This window comes from Microcebus murinus, chromosome 2 (genome assembly GCF_040939455.1).
Source record: "Microcebus murinus isolate Inina chromosome 2, M.murinus_Inina_mat1.0, whole genome shotgun sequence".
NCBI classification, from domain to species: Eukaryota; Metazoa; Chordata; class Mammalia; order Primates; family Cheirogaleidae; genus Microcebus; species Microcebus murinus.
In genome coordinates, this window is record NC_134105.1 from 106,948,100 (window position 1) to 106,968,808 (window position 20,709).

The 20,709-nt window shown below is 35.9% G+C and overlaps 1 protein-coding gene across 9 annotated transcripts; it reads left to right on the forward strand.

The window, feature by feature from the left end:
• Positions 1–2,627: 2,627 nt before the first annotated feature.
• On the forward strand, positions 2,628–20,392 carry MNDA (myeloid cell nuclear differentiation antigen). 9 transcript variants are annotated; one of them, XM_012752374.2, is made up of 8 exons: positions 2,704–2,790; positions 6,333–6,363; positions 11,073–11,357; positions 12,219–12,352; positions 14,143–14,310; positions 15,418–15,840; positions 17,223–17,411; positions 18,546–20,392. In XM_012752374.2, the coding sequence occupies exons 3-8, from the start codon at positions 11,096–11,098 to the stop codon at positions 18,651–18,653; spliced, it is 1,284 nt and encodes a 427-aa protein (XP_012607828.1). In that variant the 5' UTR covers positions 2,704–2,790; positions 6,333–6,363; positions 11,073–11,095; the 3' UTR covers positions 18,654–20,392. The 9 variants fall into 9 exon arrangements, with proteins under 9 accessions (XP_075856378.1, XP_012607828.1, XP_012607827.1 ...); XM_076000263.1 differs by lacking the exon at positions 6,333–6,363 and having other exon boundaries at positions 2,628–2,706; XM_012752373.3 differs by lacking the exon at positions 6,333–6,363 and having other exon boundaries at positions 2,705–2,790.
• Positions 20,393–20,709: the final 317 nt, after the last annotated feature.

Sequence of the window (20,709 nt, forward strand, 5' to 3'; positions counted from 1 at the left end):
TGCTGGAGACTCAGACTTTTGGGGGGAAGGGGAAAATGGGCATTTATTGAAACCTTAAAATCTGTACCCCCATAATATGCCGAAATAAAAAAAAAATAAAATAAAAAAAAATTTCTCTGGTTTTAAACCATTAAATTGGTGGTAATTTGTGATAGCAGCAGTAGGAAAATATTACAGGGATTTTATATAAGGATATAAGAATCTTTGAAAGCATTTACAAAAATGATTAACATGATCAAAAAATAAGAAATAAAATAAATAAAAACAAAATTTTAAAATAGTATAGGATTTAGCTGAGAATAACAACATAACTTGAATGAATCATAGCCTTGGTCATACTCCAAGATAACAACTATGCATGAACAAAAAACTGTTTTTTCTTGAGAAAGAAAACAGAGGAAGCATATTGTTCAGGTGGCTGATGACCAGGGTGAATATATAAGGAGACTGGCCAGCTCAAACTCCCACACTGAAAGAGTTGTTCTGGCCCTTATCCCTGGGCTCAATATAAACTCAAAGAGCATGTGTGCTCTTCCATTTGCTCTCATTATTCTCCTTAGGAGACTTTTGGCATCATCTATCAATTTGTTAGGATATCTGGTAAGGGTTCTTCCATGAAGATTTTGAAATATTTTGAGGTTTAGAACTTGAGATGATAAGAGGCCACACATGGTTTACCTAGACATCCTGCAAGTGAGAAGTTCTCATATTTTCAATGTGTGAGCTTTCTATGTGGTGGTCCAAGTCACTAATTATTTAGCCACTGCCTACATGTCAGTAAAACAGCTCAATACTGAGCATTACTTTAGTCCATCTGTTAAAATTCCAACTTCACATTTGGACATGGGAAAATTGCTCTGAATTGCCTTTGAGTTAGCAATTTGTACATTGTCTGCTGGAGAACCAACAGAGAGTATTGCCATAAAAGTTAGTTTCCCAAAAAAAGGGCAGAAAGTTGTCCTGAATCATGGTCATTTCTGCCATGAGCTCTTCCAGTCCCCAGACACTGAATTAGGGTTCCCTACGAACTTTCCTTGTGCTGCCCTTTACCCTTTACCTTAAGATCTGCTCAATGAATCAGCATAAGCAGGAAACTAAAATGTGATAAGGAAAATGAACACCCTCAGATGTTCATGGCTGTCACTCCAGATCCCAGTTGCCTTTTTCTGGCTCAGTCCTGCTTTGGTGGGGTAATTCAGTTTCCAAATCCAAACTTCAACTCTCTGAATGCTGTTGGTTTGGATTAAGACAATCAGCTTTCCTTTTCTCTGCAGATGGCCTCGGGTCATTTGAACTTATTAGCTGTGTTTTGGGATCCCTTTTCCAGTCCTGGCCACACCCTGCTTGCAGATCAGCTGGTGGCTCACCACAACACCTTCTGCAGGTTGCCACCTACCTGACACCTCAGGGTTACGCTAGTCTGCAGTGCATCCACTGATGATCATAGGGAAAACACCTATGGGAAGTATACAGGGTTTATCGGGCCCCCTGCCCTTTCAGAGATTCGGTGTTCTTCCAAAATTTTTAAGGTTTCCATGATGATACAAGCCTACTACCCATGAGTAATACAGAAAGCGTGAGTAATCATGAATTTAATCATCAAGGTAAGGCAGCCTGGTCATACTCAAGACGGCAGCTAGTGCTGAGCTCATTTCAATTATTTGAATAAGGACTTACATATTCATAATGACTTTCTGCCTCTGTCAGGCTCTAGGTGTGTCTCTTATTAATTGAGTGAATTCAGGTACTATTTAAACTAAAACAATTTTGTTGCCTACCAGCCCCCATCCAGGAGATGAAATCAAGTTCTGGTAGCAGTTAGACACCTCTACCGAAGTAAGCTCCCACCACTGCCACTCTGTGCACAGGAAAGGAGGGAGAAGCCTTGAGGTCTCACCTTCCCCATCTGATATATAATAGAGGTTCGTTCAACGAGCAACAAGTTTCTAATGCTCCCGTGTTTAAGTGAGCTGGATAAGAAAGTTCTAATATTGAAACTCCTTTCAGCCACTGATATTTGTAAGTCAAAAAAGCAAGGAAGAAACACTATTGTTTGCCACGCTTTTTCTTTTCTTTTCTTTTCTTTTTTTTTTTTTTTGAGACAGAGTTTCACTTTGTTGCCCAGGCTAGAGTGAGTGCTGTGGTGTCAACCTAGCTCACAGCAATCTCAAACTCCTGGGCTCAAGGGATCCTCCTGCCTCAGCCTCCCAAGTAGCTGGGACTACAGGCATGAGCCACCATGCCCGGCTAATATATATATATATATATATATATATATATATATATATCAGTTGGCCAATTAATTTCTTTATATTTTTATAGTAGAGACGGGGTCTCGCTCAGGCTGGTTTCGAACTCCTGACCTTGAGCAATCCGCCCGCCTCGGCCTCCCGGAGTGCTAGGATTACAAGCGTGAGCCACCGCGCCCGGCCTGCCATGCTTTTTCTTGTGGCTGAGCTTACTATTTACAGGCAGGAACTGTCCAGTTCTGGTGACAAGCGAAATAGAAAGCTACAAAGGCTGAGAGGTATAACCTCAAAATTGTTTCATAATTACGTAACTTCTCTCTCGTTAGGGGTTAGCACAGAGTGAGAAGGCCATCAACAGTCAGGTTTTTGAGTGACTCTAACCAATGCCATTGTTCCTTGCTTATCTTTCAAAACACTTCATTTCTCAACTCTTCACGAGATTATAACATTCTGCAATGTAATTTCTGCAAAGCTTTATGGACATACCTCTTAGCTTAAACAAGGCAGCAATTCCAGCATTTTTGAAACTATTGTGGAGGAGGTAAGGTGAGATCCCTGGGAATTTCTTTAGAGAAAGATCTGGGTACCTAGTTGGTAACCTCATCATCATGGTGGATGATTAACTTTGGGATTGTCTGGAAAAAGAAGAGCTATATTCAGAAAAGTAAGAATTAAATCAATATCTGTCTTGAAAATAGACATCTTTAATTCTCTCCCAACTGGGGCATGAGCAAAGAGAAGTGCATTTAACTATATCAAGTTTTAAAATTCATTCCCAGGTGTCTATTGACAAGAGTTGATATTTAGAGATTTGGGGTTTTCTTGGCTGGAGGATGAATAGGAAGCTTGATGACTGGGATTAGTGCCTGGGTTAATACCATGGAATAATACTTGCTAAAAGATAAATCAGAATATAAAGCTTTCTTATGTAGTTTTAATCCTAACTTTTAAAAGCACACACATATCCACACAATAAATACTTTCTCAATTCTGCAACAAGTTACTCAAAAATAGGCTTATTTACCTTGTCATGAATCAATTTATTTTTATTGTATGCTTCATTTTGTAACAAGCGGCAGAAAAAGTTTTTCTGTCTTTTTCTGATGATCTATACTTTATTCATTCAAGTATAATGATTTTTTTTTTTTTTTTTTTTTTTTTTGGTGGTGAGGTATAATACAGAGGCAGGGAGGGTCAATTAAACAGATTAACTGCTTTGGGATATATTCTGACTTTTGCATGGTCTGATACATGATGAATATTTTCTATGTATTTCGTGCATGTTTGAGAAGAGTTTATAAAAGTTGGGTTCAGAATCCTCTTTAAGTAAGATACGTATGTTAATTAAGCTTGTTAATTATGTTGGACAAACCTTCTAAACCTTAGCTATTTTTCACCTCGTCTTTTCAGTAGTTGAGAAAGAGGTAGAATCTATAACTCTAAGTGATTTTTTTCAATTTCTCATTGTAGTTCCTTTGATTTCTATCATATAATTTTATATAGAGTATACATATATAAATATATATGATATGTGTGTCTTTTAAAAATAAAGAAAAAGGAAATTTTTTGTTACAATGTACACTAAAGTAATAGATTACACATATATGTAATATAAATGCATCATTTTAATTATGTGTTCTTAGAGGTTGAATAATTTATCATTATCTGGTGAAATTCTGTACTGATAATAATCTACTAAAAGTCTATTTTAAGCTATAGTATTATATCTAAAAATGCTTTTATCAAGTTAGGGTTTGAAGGACATAAATTTTTGCAACTTTTTTCAACCTTAACTGATCTTATGCTTTATTTGTATTTTGGCAAAACATATAAATGGATTTATTTTTAATCCAAATTGAAAAATTTTGCTACTTCATTGCTGAGCTCAGTTCTTTTATGTACATTCTGAAAATGTATATATGAAGGGCTGTCCAGAAAGTATTGAGCCATGTAATACAAAAAATTATGTAATATATTAACAATGGCTGGGCACTTTCTGGACAGCTGTCATATTTTTATTTGATTCCTCCATCTTACTTTGTTTCAATTTGTAAAATTTATTATGTTTCTTGCTTCTTCATTCTGTCAAGTTTGTTAATTTTTTTTTAATTTACATTCTCCTTAACGTGAAGTCCCTTAACAAACTCTCATGTGTTCTGGTTCCCCAACCTACAACTCTAACTGTATCAATATGTTCACATACGTCCTATTTTCTTCTCTTTGATTCTGGCTGTACTTATTTCTAAGACAGTGAGAACTCCAATTAAGGTATTTGTTCACTCTTTCTTTACTTTTGTCCTCCAACATTTCTTAGATTTATTTATTTTCAGTCTGAATAGTTTTTTTCCCAAAAAGCTCTGGGTCTTTGTATAGCAAAACTTCTGGAGTCCTGAATATATGAATTGTTTTGTTTTGTTTTAAGCATGATCAGATACATGTAACATAAAATTTATCATCTTAATCATTTTAAATGTACAGTTCAATAGTAGTAAGTACATTCATGTTGTGCAACTAATCTCAAGAATGCTTTTTCATCTTCAAAAAGGAAACTCTACCCATTTACCAACAATTTCTCCATTCCCTTTCCTCCGACCTTGAAAAACATCATTCTATGTCTCTATGAATTTTTTTTTTTTTTTTTTTTTGAGACAGAGTCTCACTTTTTGTTGCCCAGGCTAGAGTGAGTGCCATGGCGTCAGCCTAGCTCACAGCAACCTCAAACTCCTGGGCTCAAGTGATCCTCCTGCCTCAGCCTCCCGAGTAGCTGGGACTACAGGCATGCACCACCATGCCCGGCTAATTTTTTGTATGTATACTTTTAGTTGGTCAATTAATTTCTTTCTATTTTTTTAGTAGAGACGGGGTCTCGCTCAGGCTGGTTTCGAACTCCTGACCTTGAGCAATCCGCCCGCCTCGGCCTCCCAGAGTGCTAGGATTACAGGCGTGAGCCACCGCGCCCGGCCAATGTCTCTATGAATTTGAATGTCTCTATGAATTTGAATACTCCAAGCACTTTGAATATGTTTAATCATACAACAATTGTCTTTTGTGACAGGCTTATTTCACTTAACATAATGTTCTCCAGGTAATTCATGTTGCAATGCACTATGTGTCAGAATTTTCTTTCTTCTTAGGGTGTAATAATAATCCACTACATGTACATACCACATTTTGCTTACACACTCATCCATCGATGAACACTTATACTGCTGTCACATTTTTAATTTGATTATTTGGGTTTTGTTGTTGCTGAATTGTAGGAGTTCTCTATACATTTTATTAAGCCCTCATCAGATATATGACTTGTGAATATCTTCCCTCACTTTCTAGGTCCCTTTTTTACTTTGTTGAATGCATACTTTGATGCAAAGAAATCTAAAATTTTGATGTAGTTTAATTTTTCTATTTTATTCTTTTGTGGCCAGTGGTGCTGGTATCATATATAACAAACAGTTGCCAAATTCAAAGTCATGAAGCCTTTCACTTATGTTTTCTTTTGAGAGTCTTATAGTTTTAGTTCTTATATCATTGATCTACTTTATTTTTTCCTTTTTATTTTTTATTTATTTAATTTTTCTTATTCAGGATATTATGGGGGTATAAACATTTTGGTTACATGTAATCCATTTGCCCCACCCAAACCAGGGTTACAAGCGTGTCCCTCCCCCATACAGTGCTTTCTGCTTCCATTTGTTGTGGGTTTACTACCCCCATGGCCCCCAACATTGCCAGCACCCGATGAGTATTACTACCATGTGAACACCTTAGTGTTGGTCAGTTAGTACCAATTTGATGGCGATTACTCGTGTGTGGTGCATGTTTTTCCATCCTTGTGATACCTACCTCACTTCGAAGGATGGGCTCAGTCTCTATCCAGGATAATATAAGAGGTGCTGGATCACCATTGTTTCTTGAAGTTGAGTAGTATTCCATGATATACATATACAACATTTTATTAATCCATTCATGTATTGATGGGTACTTGGATTGTTTCCACATCTTTGCAATTGTGAATTGTGCTGCTATAAATATTCCAGTGCAGACGTCTTTTTTATAGCATGTCTTTTTTTTTCTTTTGGATAGATGCCTAATCATGGGATTGCTGGATCAAATGGTATTTCTATTTTTATTTCTTTGCGGTATCTCCAATTACGTTTCACAGTTGTACTAATTTGCAGATCATTGATCTAATTTTAGTTAATTTTTGTACATGATGTAGGTAAAGGCCCACCTTTGTTTTTTTGTATGCGAATATGCTATTGTCCAACACTATGTTTGAAATGACCGTCCTTTCCTGAGTAAATGATTTTGATACCCATGTCAAAAATCAATTGTCCAAATATGTGAGGGTTTATCTCTATGTTCTCTACTCCATTCCATTGGTTTGTATATCTGTCTTCATACTACTACCACACTGTTTTGATTACTGTAGCTTTGTAATAAGCTTTGAAATCAAGAAGTCTGAAATCTCCATATTTGCTCTTCCTTTTCAAGACTATGTGGGTATTTGCAGTCCCTTGAAATTTCACATGAATTTTTGTATTTATTTTAAAAACCACTGTTGAAATTTTGATGCCAATTGCATTGCATCTGTAGATCCTTTTGCTATTGACACCTTAAAATATCAAGTCTTTCAGTCCATGAACACATATGTTTTCCGTGTGTGTGTCTTCTTTAATTGTTTCTTAATGTCATGTCATGTCATTTTCAGTTGGCAAGACATTCAGCTTCTTTGCTAAGTTTATTCCTAAGTGTTTTACTACTTTTGAAACTGTTGTAAATGAAATTGCTTTCTTCATTTCCTTTTTGGATTGTTTATTGTTATTGTATGGAACACGACTGATTTGCATGTGTGTTGATCCTATATTCTTCAACTTAGCTGAATTTGTTTATTAATTCTAAGTTTTTTTGTGAAATCTTTGGGGGTTTCCAAAGATAAGATCATATCACCTGTGAAGAGAGGTTATTTTACTTCTTCCTTTCTTATTTAACTGTCTTTTATCTCTTTTTCTTGTATAATTGTGGCTTGGACTTCCAGTTTTCTCTCAAATAGAGGTGAAGAAAACAAGCATCCTTGCCACTTCCTGTTCTTTCAGGAACACGAGAAATGCTTTTTGACTTTTGTCAGTGAAAATAGTATTAGCTGTGGGCTTTTTGTATATATGCTTTATTATATTGAAGTAGCTTCCTCTTATTCTAGCTTGTTGAGTGTTTTTATGAAGAAATTGGGTAGAATTTTGTCAGTTTTTTAGCATCATTTGAGATAAGCATGTGTTTTTGTGTTTCTATTGTGATAATGTGGTGTCTTATCCTAATTGATTTTCATATGGTGAACCATTTTTGCATTCTGAAAATAAACCCACTGGATCATGGTGCATAAATCTATTTAACATGCTATTGAATTAAGTTTGCTAGCATTTTGTCAAAAATGCTTGCATCAATATGCATCAAGGATATTGGTTCTTTCCATTTCTTCTTATACCTCTGTCTGGCTTTTTAAATTATTAGTGTCATACTGGCTCATAAAATGAGTTTGGAAGTATTTCTTCCATTTTAATTTTTTGGACGAGTTTGAGGAGAATTGGTTTTAATTCTTTTTTAAATGTTTGGTAGAATTCACCGGCAAAACCATCCGGTCTGGACTTTTCTTTGTTGAGAGGCTTTTTATTTCTGATTCAACCTCATTGCTAGTCATGTGCCTGTTCAGATTTTCTATTTCTTCATTATCCAAAATTGGTGGATTGTATGTTTCTATGAATTCATCCATTTCATTTAGGTTATCAAACTTATTGGCATGCAATTGTTCATAGCATTCTCTATTTCTGTAAAATTTGGTGTAATGTTCTCTTTTTAACGTTTCACTTTATTATTTGACTCTCTTCATTTTTCCTTAGTCAATCTAGCTAACTTTCTATCAGTATCATTCATCTTTTCAAAGAACCAACTCTTGTTTTCATTGAATTTCCCTATTGTACTCTAATCTCTATTGTGTTTATATTTATATGCAATATAATCTAATCTTTATAGTTTCCTTTTTTCTTTGCTATATTTGGGTTTAGTTAGTTCTAATTTTTCATGTTCCTTAAGGTGTAAACATATGTTGTTGATTTGAGATCCATCTCCTTTTTTAATATGTTCACATCTATAAATTACTCTCTTAGTACTGTTTTACTTGCCTTCAGTGAGATGTAAAATTGTGTTTTCATTTAATATCTCTAAATATATTTTTGAATTTGCCTTGTGATTATTTTTTTAATTTTTATTTCAGTATATTACAAGGGTACAAATGCTTATGTTACATATATTGCCTTTGCCTCATCTGAGCCAGAGCTTTAAGCATGTCCATGCCCCAGAAGGTGCGCATTGCACCCATTAGATGTGAATATATACGCTTTGATTGCTTAAGAATGTGTTGTTTAAATTCACATGTTCATGTATTTTCCAGTTTTCCTTCTACAAGTGATTTCTAGTTTCATTCCACTGCAATCTAAAAAGATATTTTATATGATTTCAAACTTACAATGTATTAACACTTGTTTTGTTTCCTAATATATGGTATATACACTGGACAATTTTTGTGTTTTCTTATGAAAAATGTATATTCTATTGTTGTTGGCTTCAGTGTTCTGAATATATGTGTTAGATCTGTTTTTCATGATCTTCTTTTTTCCTTGTTGATCTCCTGTCAAGTTGTTCTGTCAATTATTGAAAATGAGACGCTGAAGTTTCCTACTATTATTTCAGGGCTGTCTATTTCTCCATTCAATTCTGTTGGTGTGTGATTTACATATTTAGAAGCTATGCTTATTTTTGTTATAGAATCTAGATGAATTGACCTTTTCATCATAATATAGTGCTAATGCCAACAGTTTTTTACTTTAACTTTATTTTATCTACTGCAAATATAGCAACGTCTGCTTTTTTGCATGGAATATCTTTTCCATTCTTTCACATTCTGCCTATGTCTGTCATTAGATGTCTAAAGTGAGTCTTTTGTAGTCAGCATATATTTAGATTATGGTTTTAAATTCATTGCATCACATATACTTTTTGTTTGGTAAGCTTAAACCATTTATATTTGAAGTAATGACCGTTAAGGAAGAAGTTATTCTTGTCATTTTGTTATTTATTTTCAGTATGTTTTATAGCTATTTTGCTCCTCATTTCCTCCCTTACTGCCTTGCTTGTGCTGATTTTTATGAAGTGACATATTCTGGTTTCCTTCTATTTCCCTTCGTATATATTCTATGTATATTTCACAAATATATTTCACAGCTACACTTTCCTGCTAACTCCAATCCCTTCCCAAAACTGTAACACCCCAACCCACAAAAAACTTTTCATTTTTTAATTTCTTAAGTATTAAAATTTCAGACATAACATTTTTGACTAGTACTATATAAAAATTACTCTCTTGACCTGCTACAGACTGTCCAGTAAGATTCTTCAATCTTTATCAGTGTTTTACTCAGTAATTTTGGAAGTTTTCAGCATTTTTACTTTGTTTTTAATATTCTTCAATCTTACTACAATGTGTCCTAGCATGGAGTTTTTCTTAGTTTGATGGGCCTGATCAATCTGGAAATAACCATGTTCTCTCAAAAAGGAATAATTCAAAGTCCAAAGAATTTGAACATGCTAATTATGTAAAAGTTGCACAAACATGTGGTCCCCAAACTAAAGGAATTCATAAATTTAAACAGAAACTTGGAATCCATGCCATGTACTGAGGTCCATCAAGGGAGTACACCAGGTGTTAAAGATGCCCAGATAAGTGAAACTGAGGACCATAATAAATTCCAGGACATAAATCCTCACTTGAGCATTGAAGGCTGCAGGGAACTAACCAGAAGAGGAAAAGTGGAAATCATTTGCCACACAGCAGGAAGGGAATAAACAATAACAAAAACTGAAAAGAAAAGGTGCTGTATATTTCTAGAGCAAAAATTATAATAAATACGAAACTACCAAGAAAAAAAAAACACAATTTATTCAAAGCCCTTCAAGTCGTGGAAATGATCAGGAATTTTTACCAACCAAAATGGAAACATATTGAAGTATTTCAAGACAGATAAAGCCATGCCTTTGTAAGAACAAACATATCTGATTGACTGAAAAGAGCTATTTAGTAAAATTAAGACTAGTATGAGGAATGTAACTGACAGTAATAAAATCAAAGCCAAAAATAAATGCCACATTTCCACACCAGGGAGCATACAGAAGGCCAGCATAACAACAGTGACATTGACAGGTAAGACACAGAGCAAGCTCCAAGCCCAAGCCCCAGAGAGACAGGATAGTAATGAGATCTAACTAGGCAAGAGCCAAGTGTACTAGGGTTGATACCCCAGCGTGGAACTGTAGTGCTGTGACAGAAGGTTATTCGTGTAAGGCGGGAGGCTGCAGCCCATTTACACATAGGACACTTCAGTCACAGTGGTTGTGGGAAGAGTCAGAAACCAAGAGGCAGGCATTGGGGGATGGGCTCCAGCCCAAAAAGGGGTGGGAAGAGGAAGGAAGGATTTTGACATCCCAAAACCCATATTCTAAACATGCAACAATTACCTGTTTCCAAACATTCTTCCACCACACCCACCTTTGACCAAAATCAACTATCCTCATTAAAAGGGAAGAACTTCTTTAAATTTCCTAATATATCAGGTATTGATCTATTTTTCAATGTGACACATCTGGCAATTTAGACTCTCTTTCTCATGCACATCCAAAGACAACAATTTGGCATGGGCCACTCACATGGGCATAATTCATATTTTACATTGTCTATATAAATGTGCAACACTGTATGTCATTTTTCTCTTGTAGGTAGAGCTATAACTTGAGTGATTATGACTGAATACAAGAAAATTGTTCTGCTGAAAGGATTAGAGAACATGAATGATTATCAGTTTGCAGCAGTTAAGTCCTTACTGGTCAAAGACTTAAAACTGACGAGAAAAATGCAAGATGACTATAACAGAATTAGGATTTCTGATTTGATGGAAGAAAAGTTCCCAGGTGCTGCCTGTGTGGAGAAGTTAATAGAACTGGTCAAAGATATAGAATCCCTTAAAGGCCTTGCTGACAAGCTTCGGAAAGAGAAGTTAAAAGGTAATAGGGAAAATCCCACACGTGACCAACCCAGTCCTGAGTAGAAACCCCCCTTGGTCAAAGTTGATACTTCCCAATTTATGACTCAGTAGCCATGACAATGTTGGCACCTCAAAGGCCAACCATTTGACAACTTAGGGCATTCTGTTTCTTACAAACAAGATTAATATATTTTGGAGACTGTATTTGGGGTTCCTTATCCTTATAGGTGATAAGAAACAAGAGACAGAGGGAGTTGATGACAGACTGAGATTTCCAGTACATTAGAAACATTGGAAAGTGACAAAACAATATGGCAATTTGTGGTTTCTCTTTAAAACATTTATATATTACCAATTAATGAAGCAAATTGTTATGTCATGATATGTGTAGAACATTCCCACTTACTAAATCACTGGGCTAAACTTTTCATTAATTCCAAAGCCATTATCACTACTTTGTCACATCACAATGCAAGTCATATTTTGTTTCGCTTATTTCTGTAATTTGAAGAGATCTTCCACTGAAAATGATCAGCCTGTGAGCATCATGAAAGCTTTAGAGTTTTAAAAGGAAATGATACAAGAACAGGATTGGGAAAGGGTTTGACTGATCCATGGAGTTCAGAGGATGGGAAGAAAGTTCTAAGTGTACAGGGGAGGAGTACGGGAAGCACTGAGGAGTGTGGGACAGTGTCTGTGTTTGTGCTGTGACTGCTGCTCACCTTGAGGCCAGGCTGGGCTGGTGCAGTGGAGGTAGACTAACGCACACCTGAGCCCTCCGCAGATGCTGAGATGAAATAGTATTGAGACGACTTCAGCTGTCTTAGACCAAGAGCTCTGGGTTTACTGTGCCTTTCTTTTTCTTCTTTTTTTACCTCAGTTGCTAGGAAAATGAGAGCAAAAGGAAGAACTCCAGTAAAAAAGAATCAGGAAGAAGTGGGTCCTGCTACACCTGCACCCACCACAAGTGATGCTCTGACATCTGAAGGAGCAGACAAGACCCCTGTGCCTCAGGTAAGCTTGGTGAAGAGGAGCAGGATTGAAGGTCCACATAAGAAACTTTGCTATGGCACTTGGTTCTTCATTAATCTTCCAGCATAGCTTATAATTACATAATTGAGTAATTATGGGTCATCTTTGTGCTAGGCAAAGAATGAAGACTGTAAAAAATGTAATAAAAATTTCTGTGACACACACACACACACACATATATATATATATATATATATATATATATATATATATATATCACCATCCTCATTAGAAAAATAGGACAAAAATCAATTCAAGATGGATAACAGACTCAAACCTAAGTCATGAAACTATAAGAATTTTGGAAGAAAATGTTGGAAGAACTCTTATGGATAATGGAATAGGGAAAGAATTTATGAAAAAGATCCCAAAGGCAATCACAGCAGCACCAAAAATAAATACTGGAACCTGATCAAATTAAAAATCTTCTGCATAGCCAAGGAAACTATCACAAGAGCTAACAGACAACATACAGAATGGGACAAAATATTCATATGCTACAAATCCAATAAAGGGCTGATAATTAGATTCTATACAGAACTAAAGAAAATCAGCAAGAAAAAAATCAAATGACTCCATTAAAAAGTGGGCAAAATACATGAACAGAAACTTTTGAAAAGAAGATAAAGGGCCAACAAACATGTTAAAAAATCCTCAACATCTCTAATCATCAGGGAAATGCAAATCAAAACCACAAGATATGACTTATCTCCAGTGAGAATGGCTTTTATCAAAACGTCCCAAAACAACAAATGTTAGCATGGATGTAGAGAGATAGGAACACTCATATACTGCTGGTGGGTTTGCAAACTAGTAAAAACTCTATGGAAATTAGTATGGAGATACCTCAAGGAGATACAAGTGGAACTACTATTTGATCCGGCAATCCCATTATTGGGCATCTACCCAAAAGAAAACATGACATGCTATAAAAAATTCATCTGAACTAGAATGTTTTTAGCAGCACAATTCACAATTGCAAAGATGTGGAAACAACCCAAGTGCCCATCATACCAGAGTGGCTTAATAAAATATTGTGTATGTATGTCATGGAGTTCTAATCAGGCACAAAAAACAATGGTAATCTGGCACCTCTTATATTATCCTAGATAGAGGTGGAGCCCATTCTACTAAGTGAAATATCACAAGAATGGAAAAGCAAGCACCACATGTACTTGCCATCAAATTAGTATTACTTGATCAACACTTATGTGCACATATGGAAGTAACATTCATCAGGTGTCGGGCAGGTGGGTGGGGTAGGAGGGGATGGGTATATTCACACCTAATGAGTGCAATGTGCAACGTCTGGGGGATGGACATGCTTGTTTGTAGCTCTGACTCAGGCAGGGCAAAGGCAATATATGAAATCTAAACGTTTTTAACCCCATAACACTCTGAAATTATATATATAAGTGTGTGTATATATATATACACACACACATATATATATAATCAGATTTGAAATACATCTTGCCCATGCTTACACAAATCTAGATCATTTAAATTCTAAATGTAGCGCTCTTCCCAACGTACCACAGAGATAATTTGAGGAGCATCATGTCTGTTAAAATCATTCATCTTTTTTTTAACACAACAATTTATACCCATTATTACTCACTGGCCATAATTTCAAGTGGTAGGTTGGAATTCCCTGTGATTTCCAAGGTCATCACATCCAATATAAATAAAATGTCCTCTACAGTGATGAAAACATCCTCTGCTTCTTTTGATACTGAACCTCCTTAACAGGAAAATTAAATTACTTTCAGAAAAGAAAAGTGACAATCCAAGAAAGCACTGAAGCCAAAAGGAATAAGGCATCCCAAGAGCAGAGTCAGCCTTTCTTTCCTCCAAGACCCAGCACACCTGCAGCAATGGGCCATCCCTTACCTGCCCAGATAGCATCACCAACTCCATCCAACACGTCCGCAACTCAGGTATACTCTTTCTGTTTCTCTCCTCCAAATTTTCTTCAGTACCATAACAGGGCACTCTGCTGTTGTTATTGTTACTCTAACGTGTAACTGTTTTTGATACTGATTTGCTTTGGGGAAGGTGTTTCCTGTGTCATGGCAAATTGTTCACATTGTTGAGAAGCCACATCCAAGTAAAGTCCAGTCACCCACAGGTGACTGTTGTGTGTGACACATCAGGACAGACCACTCTAAGCACTTCTGTTCTGTGGAGGTAGATAGCTTGGTTGCTTGTACTAGTTCATGTGAATCCATGCCCGGTCTTTGCTCCCCACACTTCCCACTACAGATCAGGCACCCTTCTTTCCATGAAAGTATTCTGCTGTAACTCTGATAGACCAGTCCACTGGGGAGAAAAAAAAGATTACAGATTAAAAAAAAAAGGATACTTGTTTTCTCTATTTTATTATTATTTCAGCCATTGTGAAACGCTGTGAATACCCACTTGAGGACATGGCTTTAACCAGAAATCCTTCACCAGGGCCTACTTATATGTTGAGCCAGCCCCTCTCTTTCTCACACTTGTAACAGAGCACTATTTTGGGAAATAGATAAAAGAGTTGGACTTTCAAAATAGCAAAGGGTACACTAATGATATTGGAAATCCTTACTGTTTGCAGCCTGTGGTGAGCACCATTCTCTATTTTTAATGCTATCCGAGTTGTTTTTACACTTTTTTGATTGCTTTTGGTCATATAAGTGGGTGGAGGTTATATTTGGATTTATTATTATATTCTAGTCTTTCTTTGAAATCAACTCATGACAGCATTTTCATCATCCACTACTGTATGTTGTTCTTGCACAATATTGTGTTTTGCCTCAGGAAAACTATTCTGCATCAGTGAAGGTGTTCTAATTTCTGAAATTGTCGAGCCTTGTACTTTCACTAACTCTACCAGCTCACCAGCCTTTCATTTCTGACAGTTTCTCTCTAGCCTCCTAGCCTCAAGTCCAAATAACTATGACAGTTGTTGGGCCCAATGTTGTGGTTGAGGTTTCTCTCATAGGAAAGTGATTTTTTATTCCCTGCTCAAGCTAGTGATTTTATTTTCCTGTGTCTTTCCAACACAGAATCAGAACACTCAGGCACAACGTCAGGCGGCTGCCAGGGGAAATGTTCTCCAAAAAGACCAAATGACAGTGATGGTACTGAAAGCAACACAGCCATTTGAATATGAGTCCCCTGACAAAGGGAAAAACAAAATGTTTCATGCTACAGTGGTCAGTAAGACTCAGTTTTACCAAGTGAAGGTTTTCGACATCAACTTGAAAGACAAATTCGTAAAACTGAAGATCATTACCGTATTTGATTACATGGAATGTAATGGAATCCTGGAGATAAATGAAGCATCATCCGTGTCTGAAGTTGGGCTTGATCCAAAGTTTGAGGTCCCAAACAGCATTATCAGAAATGCAATCAAAACTCCCAAAATCAATTATCTCCACAAACAAGCATCAGGAACAATGGTGTATGGGTTGTTTAAGTTACAAAAGGTAATCTCTTAAATTTTTTTTTTCATTTTTTCACCAGTACTTAGAATTAAATGTCTTAATTTACCAAACTCTGCTTACTGGGATTGAATAGTAGGACCCAAGATTTTATCTTGACTAGAGACAGATGTGAAGTTTGCTCATCCAGTAGGACATAGGACTAACCTTCCTACACCAGAATACATGCAAATACTGTGAAAAAATTAGTAAGAAATGTTGGCAGTAATGGTTATCTGTTCTCAGCAATAATGAGCTAGGACAGGATAAAATCTATAGATCAATAGGTGTATGCCAATAATTTCTACTCTTTGAACTCTCTCCAAAGTGGAGCTCATAATTTTACTGTGATTTTGATAAATTTAATTTGAATAATGTATTACCCTACCAAGGTTGAATTCTGGTTATGACATGTAATCAGAGCAGTAAATGAATTGACTGTCATTGTCCTAAATGCAAATATATCCAACAGGTACCCAAATCTAAACATTTGTACTCTCTGCTCTATCTTCTTTATTTATTCATTTATTTCTGAAGATAGTATTGAAGAACTGAGAAATATTGAATTCTAGGTTTCATAGAAGATAAGGTAATCTAATCCCATCATTTATGAAAATAATAATTAAAAAGCATAGAGTTTTACTGATATGTCCATGTCCAAATTCAAAGGACTTGCTAGGATGATGTATTCAATTTCTCCCTCCTCACAAAAAAAATTACAAACTGCTATGAACATAACTAACATTTCATACAATTGATTCTTTCATAACCCCATACATATGTCTTCTAAGATAGTCCATTTTTACCTCCATACTTTCTCCCTTAAAGAGATCTTGCTTTAAATGCAATTATAGAATAGGTGAAGAGAGTAATAGCTTAGTTGTGGGAGACACTATAGAGGGTGAATTAAAAGGCAGTGGGACAAGATACTAGAAAAGAGTTATGAGGAAGGTTGAAAAAGAATGACTGAGTTATAGAAGATTTTTCCTATAAAATTCCTAACAACCTACTGAGTGAATAATTGTGGCAGGTGTTCCTTTGTTTCTTCATAGGACCAGGAGCCAAAAAGTCCAACAAAAAATTTGCCATTCCCCTATATACAGGTGTTTCATATAATCTCAGCTGACCTGAAGGTTGGAGCAGGAGAAAAATAGGGTGATATTCATTGTTCTAGAATTGCAGGCTGAAAAACACCTAGAGCAGGAAAAGCTTTTAAAATGCAAGACAATATAAAAAGGGTGCTGTGAGATGACCTAGACCAACCTGCATATATATCTGTTTCTTCTATTATTATTATTTGTATGGTATCAACTTTGTAGTGAGGCTTTCTCTCACATGTGTGGCACTAACAGTGTTCTCAGAATCTGGATGCTAATCGATTTTTGCAGAAAACAGTGAACAAGACAAACACAGTCTATGAAATACAAGATAATACAGGAAGCATGAAGGTAGTGGGGAATGGAAAATGGCATGATATCAAGTGTGAAGAAGGAGATAAACTTCGACTCTACTGCTTTCAACTGAGAACAATTGACTATACGATGAAATTGATGTGTGGAATTCACAGTTTCATCAAGGTGAGAATGGATAGAGGAATATTATTTTGCCAAAGAGGCAAATAATTTCATTTAGGCTTTGGGAACACCAGATTCCTCACATGGTGCATAGCCAGATCAGCAGGTAGAAGGAGAACCTAAACAATGCCCTTGTGCTCATTTGTGAACAGAAGATTTTTAAAAAGATATTGAGGAAATGGCATTCCGATAGCTATAGAAAGATTATGATACTTGTGCTAATTAAGTTAAAATTTGTATAAACCAGTGGAGCAGGAAAGTAATTTAACACAACAATCAAGAACAAGGGCTTTGCGTAAGACGTACTTGATTTGAATCCTGGCTTTGGCACTCACTAGCTGTCTGACACTGAAGTCATATTTTAATTGCTCCTCTAAAGTACTGGAAGTCTCCACATTATATGATTGGCTTAAAAATTATTTGAGACAATGCATGTATTTACTTATCTCATAACCTGAGATGAGCATGAGAGCATGAGAAATTGATCTGCAGTAGGAACCATTTTTTTTCCTTTAGCAAAGTAAAGACATTGAGAAGATCTTAGGCAAAGGAAATAACACACAAAAATTCCAAAAGTGTAAAACAGCATTATGAGTTCTGTACAACCAAAATTAAGTAAATGTAGAAGACTGTGGGACAGTGAGGTCCAAAGATTTAAAAAGAGCCAAAAAGTGTAGCCTTTGTCAGAAATAAATTAATGGAAACCTCATTGTTGAAATCCATGAAAAAATTTTACATGTAATATATGTAATAATTTCATGCAGAAGAATGCCTGATAACTTTGACATTTTAGCAAAAAATATTCTGGTAAGTATATGGTTGTATCACAGAAAGATTAGGCTTGTGGGAAGAGATCTCAATTAGAAGTAGTGTGCTGGAGTTCACTCATATCCCTATGAAGTAGATTTTATTGTTAAATATTTAGGAATTGTATGAACCATTTGTTAAACCTTTGGTAGTTTGAAATCAGCCATGGTGGAGGTATGTACAACTCCCAAATCTGCAGATGTTATAAATCAGAACTTTTAAAAAATTGGGCAGCTAGTTAATCAGGATACTACAGAAGACTATTTCGGAAATCTAAGAGGGGAAGAAACAAACAAGGATGAGTTAATGGTGGAAATAATTTTTTTGAAGCTAGATGCTCATGACTTTGTGATTAATTACATGATGATGACGAGAAACAGAAAAGGTTCAAGGAACATTCAAAGACGATTCAAGGATATTCTGCAGGATAAACAGTGATGCTTCACTAACATTGAGGATGCCTGAGAAGAACATGATCCAGGGAGTGAAAATCTTCTGTTTTGGACAGGAGGAATTTGATATACCTCTTCATAAATCTGGGGATATGAAGATCTAAATATACAGATCTGGAATAAAAAAGTGATTTTGTACTGAACATGTATGTATTTGTCAGTTTAGAGATTTGTCAGTTTAAGTTATGTGTTTGGATTATGTTATGCAAATGTAAAGTAAAATAATAGTATGTACATTTATACTAACAGAAAACACTGAACACTCACTGTATGTTAGGAAATATTCTAAGTACTGTAAGTATCTCAGCTCAATTAATCCATACAAGAGACAACGATGAAGGTACAGTTATTATTCCCTTCTCCTAGATACAGATACTAATCCTCATAAAGAATTTGCCCTAATTGACACAAGCAGCTAGTGGGAGAACTGAGATTGAAGTTCATGCTGCCTAGTTCAAGAATACAGATTGTTAGGGAAGATGAATGAGATCAGACACATGAGAGTGAAGCAATGGAAAAGACCTTTATCTATTTAAGAGTGGCCAGAGGTAAAGGATACTGCAAATGAGAATGAAAATGAGTGAATAGAAGAGGCAAAGGAAAACGGAAAGTGTGTATAACAAGCATGAAAAAAATGTTTAGAAAGATATTCAACACTCCTCACACCAAACAGAAATAACCAAGGGTGCCCTAGTGTCTTTAAATAACTGTATCATATATAAAAAAGGTGCTATTCTTTATTGAAAAGAAATTTCTAGCCAATAAAATAAAAATGTAATTGCCTCTACATGACATCATGCCAAATATCTCATTCCAAAAACCACACTCGCGACAAGCACAGAGGCTCACAATGGGAGTCTTGAGAGCACGAGTCAAAGCTAAATTTAAATGCAAAGGATTAAATTGGAAATACTAACATAATCAAGCACATAGAAATACACATGAACCTCAATTTTCCACATCTCAAATTCCCTAATTCAACAATGCCTCTATCCTAATCTAAGGAGGACCAGTTACATCATGAAAACTTCTTACTGATTATAGTCACCTGCCAATATTTTGCCTGCCTTGGGTCTGTCCTTAATGTGTTGCACTGGATGAATAAGCTATTGCCCTTCTCCCGTGGTTCTGTCTTGATCCCTTTATGGAGCCCCTGCTCTGTTCTAACATGCCCATGAGGAAATGTCTCTATTCAGGCTCCAGACCATGTCCAGAGGAGGACTCAAAATATGGTAATGCATTAAAGGGGATCGCTAAGAGAAACAGTGACATCTGAGAAGGAAAAAGAAGAGCACTGTAGCCAATAGGAGGGACAGACGTTGTGAGTGATGGGAGAATTATGAGCAGAGATTCATCTCAATACCTGAGATCTCACTGTGTCTTTCTTCTCTCTCCTTCCAGGTCATCAAGACCAAGAAAAACAAGAAAATATTAATGAATATTAATTGAAATCTGCAAATTGAAACACACAACCTTGTACAAATCAATTAGATCTTCAATAATAGGGTTTTGTGCAAAAGTTAAGACTTTCATTTAATTCAGAAGATTTCATTTAGATTCAGAAGATATATCCTAGCATATTAAGAGCTTTTATAGCTGAGTTGTAGATTAGGTTACTTTCTAAAATAAAATTTTCTTCTTATACTCTTCTGTATTTTCTATGAACTTTGCATCTATGACATTCTGAATTCAAAAAATAAAATAAAAAAATGTAAAGGACATAAAGTTTCAGCGATGTCCTCTTAATTTCAATAGTGACCTGCTTGAGACAGGTGCTTTGGGCACTGGGAGGCCCACAGAGCAGAACACACAGGATGGGGCACAGTGAGAGCCTCATCAGCACTGGGGTCTTCATTGTGATTTCCTAAATAAGGTTCCAATTAGAGTCATGTGTGAGTTTATACAACCTGTGCCTGAAAGAATAAGTTCTGTACCCTTGGAATGTGTTCAGTAGGTCCAGAGGAAATAATTCTGTTAGGCAGCTATGTCCCCCAGAAGCAGAATATCTGGGTAATTTGTCTCTCTGAGAGGGACACCGTTGG